General features: G+C 35.2%; 1 protein-coding gene across 1 annotated transcript; it reads left to right on the top strand.

Annotated features, from left to right (window-relative positions):
- Nucleotides 1-393: 393 nt before the first annotated feature.
- LOC131594270 (chloroplast envelope membrane protein) lies at nt 394-5183 on the top strand. The gene is made up of 7 exons (XM_058866355.1): nt 394-1181; nt 1264-1349; nt 1485-1658; nt 2331-2445; nt 2983-3080; nt 3494-3629; nt 4448-5183. The coding sequence occupies exons 1-7, from the start codon at nt 570-572 to the stop codon at nt 4514-4516; spliced, it is 1290 nt and encodes a 429-aa protein (XP_058722338.1). The 5' UTR covers nt 394-569; the 3' UTR covers nt 4517-5183.
- Nucleotides 5184-6627: the final 1444 nt, after the last annotated feature.

The following is a 6627-nucleotide window of genomic DNA, read 5'->3' as shown; positions in this document are numbered from 1 at the left end:
TCACCTCATGAGATCTCTAGTAGGCATGATAACAAAACTCGTACCCGCGGGTACCCACCCGAACCTACCCCGAAGTGGAGGGGGAAAACCTGTTTTGACAGAGTTTGGATCCAGGTTCGAATTTTCCTCAATTACATAATATGGGGACATTTCGAATAATGGAGACACTAGTACTCACCCCTGAACCTACCCTGTTTATCCGAATCCGAAAAACAAAATTGAAATCCAACCCACAAAATATTTTATGATAAAATGATTATTTTATCTTGTTCCATTAATCATTAAATAGGCTGAGATATTACACCAATAGTCTTAAAGCATGAGATTCTTCTAAAACTTAAAAAAACATATTTTGAATAATAATTACCAACAAAAAAAAAAAAGAAAAAAAGAAGGGACATGTGAGGTTTGAACGTGGCGGAACAATAGCCATGCCTATCACTACGCTGGGTAATGTTTGTTCTTCCCCGGAATGGATAATAGTATAACTACACTAACTCTGCGTACTCAACTGGAAATGTGGTTCTGTTTGCTAAACTGAAAGATGTTGGCATATATTAACCTTCTTGATGACCTCCTCTGCTGTACTTTCCTTATCCAACCATTTCATTTTATTTAAACATCACCACACCAACACCAACTACAACAACAACTCCTTCCTCTCCCTCTCTCCGCCGCATCAACAGCCTCTTCAGTTCTCCACACGGCGGCGCCTTAGTCGGAGCTTTATTTCTAAAGCGGAAGATTCAAGGAAACGCAGTACTAGTTGGTGGCACAAATTTCTTGCCGACGACGACGGTAACTGGTTTGGTTTGAACGATGATATGGTGAATGTGGAAGAGGAAGATGTGGCAGAGCAACCGGAGTTGACGGAGGATGAAAAGTTTGAGGCATGGAAGCAGAGAGCGGAAGCGATTATAGATTTGAGGGAAGCTCAGGAAGATAGGAGGAACCAGGAACATAGGAAGTGGGAAGACTGGCTTTTGGAGGAAGAGGGGGATGTTACCACTTCTTCTTGGGAGAGAGGAATCAAGGATTACAGGGACGAGATGCGAACCGATTCGCCCGAACGAGGGATTGTAAAGACTGTTAGGTCTTTGGTTTTTGGAGTTGAACAAGATGATGTTGATGATGATATGCTTTATGAAGACCGTGTTTTCCAGTATGCTTCTTCGAATTCGGTAAGTGCATTTTATTTCAAGAGCTACTGCTTGCTTAATATACATTGTCTAACAAGTAAAGTAACTGAATTTGTTATTACAGGCTAAATTTTTGGCAGTGTTGATTATTATACCTTGGGCTATGGATTTTCTGGTTCATGACTATGTACTCATGCCTTTTTTAGACAGGTAATTCTCCGAACTCATATCTTATACTTGGTGAATCATTTAAATGACTTGTTCTTCTCCGTTGATAGCTAGCATTTAAGTTATTTACTATTGATCTTTTACTTGTGTGTCTGATTAAACTTTTTCCTTTGCCAGATATGTTAAGACGGTACCACTTGCCGCCCAACTGCTCGATGTGAGAAAAAGTCAAAAACTTGAAATAATTGAGGGATTAAAAACGTTGAAAGGACGATTTGAGCTTGAGGTAGAGATTGGTAAATCTCCCCCTCTTTCTGACAACGAGGTTTGGTGGGAATTGAGGAATAAAGCGTAAGATCAGTACTTCTATGTTTTTCTTTATCATCTTAAATGGTTTTCTCCCCCCTACTGTATCTGTTTGTAGAATGAACATAAAGTAGTACTTCGAATCCAGGAAAGTCCAAAATAGAAATGATTAGATGATGTTAGCGATCATTGAAATGGGGTGGTATGCTTGTACATTATTACGTAAATATAGCAAATAGGATAACATGTTTGCGTTTAGTAACAAAGCTTTGCTGTATAAAACATAAAAATTCAATCATATGCTTTGCATTATCTCTTAGTATTAGTTTCCATGTTTCTTAATTGTTATCATGATTTGTCTCCCTATGTCGGTGCTTAGTATTTATCTATTGTCTATCAAACCATATTCATAATAAAAGTCTATGTTTGCTCTCTCTTTTTCTTTCCTCGTCATAAACTCTAAAACTTCAAGAGAAATAATCATGCTAAAGATTGTGCATTGTCCTTTAATCATCATTAGGTCTACTTAATTTCATTATTATAAAAGGTCTTGTGAACTGGTAGGGGCTTTGAGCAAAAAGAGAATAAATCTAATCCTGGACTTGTTAGTCTATTGTTATGCTATCGCTTAGCATTATTTGTGTAAGATGACCTTGTTAATCTTCAACTGTTGTATACTTGTTGCCTTATTTCCCTTCTATTTTTTTGCCCCGACAGATTAGAGTTGAGAGATGAGTGGAGACTGGAGAATCGCAGAGCATTTGCCAACATATGGTCAGATGCAGTTTTCGGGATCTCTTTATTTATTCTTTTGTACTTCAATAAGAGTAAAGTAAGTTCACTTTTTTTTTTCTTCTGCTAAATGTTTTTATGCATTGCCAATTTTGTTGGATGTGTTTTCTACCATAAATATCACTTATTTTGCGATAAATTATTACTCTATGGTGCCAGTCCTAGATAGTGGAGCAGCCAGCTTCAAAACTGGGATGCAGGGTGACCTCCATTTGATACGTTTAGGAAATATTTGGTCTGAGAATGGCTAAATAAATGCTGATTTAGGTCTTCAATACCTTCTTGATCATTATCTGTAATGACAAGATTAATACCTTTGTTCGTAGATGAATGTCTATAGAATACATAGTTATCTGCTAAATAACTTTGTTTAATTTTCAAAACTAAGCACTTATGATCATCACTTGTAATCACAATGTTGTCAACATAATCCCCTAGAGATGATTTACTGTTGCATATATCCTCAGTTGTTTTCTTATCTTGGTTGTCGGTGTTCACTAATAATTTATTATGTACTGTCATCTAAATTATACATATTAATTATCCTTTGTTTTGTGTCTTTGCTCATGTTGTGCAGGTAGCTTTGCTCAAATTTACTGGTTATAAAATTATAAACAATATTTCTGATGCCGGGAAGGCGCTTCTAATTATATGTGTAGCAGATATTATTCTAGGGTAACTTCCTTTTCCATCTTGGTAATTGTTATCTATAACATAAAATCCGTTTTCTAATTAATGCTGAATGTTGCTTGTGATATCACTTATACAGGGTATCCATGCATTCAAAAGAAGTATTATAGCACTAGGAACAATACTGTTTATTACTTTTAACAAGTTAGGAAAAAACATTTTGTACGTGGAAAGGAAATATTTGTGTTAATGATCAGTGAGGAGAACCCGAAATTCCAAAACAGAAAAATAGAAGTCAAAGGAGTAAAACTTAGGGATCTCATTCAAATTTCTATTAGAAACCTTTGATAGGATATTCTATTTACCTTGTAGGGTTCCTACTTGATTTAATTATCCTATTTCTGTTGACTTTCTTTTTGAGTTCTTGAGTCATTTGTTGCATATTGGGATGTCTACAGGTATCATTCTGAAACTGGTTGGCAAACTCTGGTAGAGACAATTCTCGAACACTATGGGCTTGAAGTAGATCAATCCGCTATTACTATTTTTGTTTGCTCGGTCCCAGTCTTCATTGATGGATTCACGAAACTTTGGGTATTTTCTTCTCTCTAGTTATTATTTCATTGATTTTATGTATTTGATAGCGCTACAATAGTAAAAACCCATCAGCAACCAAGTATAGATTTTGTGAAAATAGGTATTTCTCATTGATTTGATACAAAGTATAAGAGGGTATATGGCCTAAGGTAGCACATTCAAATGAGAAAGGTTGTCAAACTCTCGATTTCACTAGGGGCTTACGAATTTTCAATTCAACATCAGTTTTTTTTTTTTTTTTTTCTGTTACAGATTCTACATTTGTTTGCCTTAAAATGTTAAATTTAGGTCAATATCATCCAAAATTTGGCATAGTTATTTATGTGTTGCAATATTATTGTCAAGAGTCTCCCATCAGGCAATAAATGGCTTGTATATGTGTTTGTAATGGGAGCAATCCTCATCTTACAAGCTTGTAAGTTTGAGTTAGGTTCTTACAAGTCGGTTTAATAAATCTTTTATCTTACAAGTCAGTTTTATAAATTAAAAGATTGAGTTAAACCAAACCTACATTATGTTATCCTTTTACCTGAGGTCCATTATCTAATATCAATTCCATAATCCTTTCAATATATAGTCCATGACCACCATGTAACAGAATAGCAACCTTGCCATTGTTCCAAGCCCGTGGTAGAATTAGACTGTTTTGTTTGTGTCATTCTGATATAGAAATCTAAAACACGTGCTGCTTCTATTTTGATTAACATTACTAGGAATGTGAAAATTTCTGTTGTGCACAGCTGTAAAAAATTGTTCTCAGTCAGCTACTTTGCAGTTGGTAATGCGCATATCACCTTATTGTTTTTGTGATGCAGCTGTTCAAATTCCTCCCAAAGTTCTCCCCGAAAGTGAAGACTATACTTGAGAAAATAAGGCGTCACTAGTTGACAATTCCATGTCTGGGATTGGACTGTATGCTCCGGCTTTATCAACTAAAATAGTTCCAGTTTTTCACCATTAGCTCATTCTTGTATGCATTTATTGACATTGAAATGACCGGCCCTTGGTGTAATAGTAGCTTTCCACAAGTTCAGCTACTGGTTCATGTTACTCTCTTTTGCAGACTTGTGCGAACTGCAAGAGTATTTTACTGGTTCTATAGTACACGGCAGTTCTAGGTGCTTTATGTGCACACAGAGAATGGTCACTCAAATCCTCCAATAAAGCTTAAATATGTTATGAGATTGAAATTCAACTCATTATTCTTCCATTTATGTCCTTGGAATATATAGGATTCCTCTTTTTGTAATATGATCATTAATTGTATAAGGAGACGAGTCTCTAGAGGGAAAAAACTTGATGGAATATTTTTTATTTGAAGTCAATATTTTGTATATGGCGCGGACTTGGATCCTCTATTTTTTCTCTCCATTTCTCTTTCTTTTTTTTCTCTATCTCTTTTAATCTCACTCTCTCTTTATTTGCTTTAGAGAGCGAGTGAAATTATGAGAGAAAAATAGAGAGGAAGGAGAAGAATAGAAAGAAAAATGGAATGAGAGGATCTAAAACTTGTATATGGCAGGTATTTCTTAAAAGAGTTTCTTTTTCCAACTCTGAATAATCCAACAACAAAATTCACTATCATTGAAAAGTTGAGTTAGAAAATGCACCACTGCAACTGAGTAACTAATCTCCTGTTAAAAAGAATTACCCTATTGGCCTCTACTTATAAGAGCCTATAATAAAAATTGCAGGAATTAAGAAAAGTAATTCTGAGTAATAATAAATTTATTTGAAATAAATGCTATTTTTAGGTAAGACATTCTAACCTTTAGCATAATGATAGATTGTCTTTTCCGAATTATTAGATGTCTTGGAAAAACTACATAGAAAAACTGTGGAGGTCTTCAAAAAGCTTGCTTCAAATAAAAGTGTCATTTATACGGTGAGGTTATATCGTTTCAATTTTGCGTTTCAATTTTGCGTTATGTGTAAGTAAATTTTTTTACTTGTTTATCTGTTAAAGGTATATGATATACATTGCGCATGATGCATGTTATGTTGTTCACTATCAAAAATCTCAATTTTTTTACATGTTATTTAGGTCGACACGAGCGTACTCTTGTACCATCCAATTCAATTTTTTCTCTATCTCTTCTTCTTCCTCAATAATTCTCATGCATGCACCCTTCCAAAAATCATTTTCAAGTAAAGTTGTGTCTTGATTCACTTCACCCCATCATTAAATTCTTCACCGTTATCCTCAAATTCATCCACTCCAAATCATTTAAGTTCACATTCTTCACCATTGTTCTAAAATCTCTCCAATCATACCCACACTCACTAAACTTCGAATTTGCATCAAATAACTGTCAAATTGTCATTTGTGTTTGGTTTTGAGTCTTTCTTTTGCATTTGGGGGTTTGTGGGTAGTCAAAATTCCCTCAAACATCTAGCTACTTCATTCACTCATTTTATCAAACAGTTGATGTGTGAACTCTGTTTATCAATTTACTCATGGCACCAAAGTTTGCAAGAAGAAAATGTGATGCTAAGGGTAAGAGCAAGGTTGGCTCTTCCTCAAATGTTCTGAAAATGCCTTCTCGTTGCTTGATGATGAAGTTCGTAAGTTCTTCGAAGAAAAATGCAACCATAGGCAAGTTGTCAAGCAACGGGTGTACAAGCCAAGTGTGGTTGAAGAGCTACACATTCCCAAAGTTGTTTCACGTGTTGAACATTAAGGAATCAATAACTTTCTATAGCTATCACAGAATTACAACGAGAACCTCGTTCAAGTAGTGTTCTATTCCGGGTTGCACAAACGTAGAGGTGCAGAGTTCAAATTCAGAATTGGAGGTAATGATTACCAATTCACTAAAGCAATGTGGAAATCTCTATTTGAAATTGATGTTGTTGATAAGGATATTGTGTCAATAGTAACTTATCTCCATCTGCACCAAGACTATTGTTGGATAATTCACATGAATGAAATGCTCAAAGCTTCCCGGACGGATGACAACTATGATGCATTGTCAATTGCGCACTTGAAACAAGT

The sequence above is a fragment of the Vicia villosa genome, linkage group LG4 (genome assembly GCF_029867415.1).
Source record: "Vicia villosa cultivar HV-30 ecotype Madison, WI linkage group LG4, Vvil1.0, whole genome shotgun sequence".
NCBI classification, from domain to species: Eukaryota; Viridiplantae; Streptophyta; class Magnoliopsida; order Fabales; family Fabaceae; genus Vicia; species Vicia villosa.
Note: the sequence above shows the minus strand (reverse complement) of the source record. Positions and strands in the feature narration are given on the sequence as shown.

Bases quoted from the DNA above. Each gene is read 5' to 3' on its own strand.
- LOC131594270 (XM_058866355.1), top strand. From the start codon at position 570: ATGACCTCCTCTGCTGTACTTTCCTTATCCAACCATTTCATTTTATTT. The intron at 1,350-1,484 runs GTAATTCTCCGA...TTCCTTTGCCAG, and splicing joins CTCATGCCTTTTTTAGACAG to ATATGTTAAGACGGTACCAC. The intron at 1,659-2,330 runs GTAAGATCAGTA...TTGCCCCGACAG, and splicing joins TGGGAATTGAGGAATAAAGC to ATTAGAGTTGAGAGATGAGT.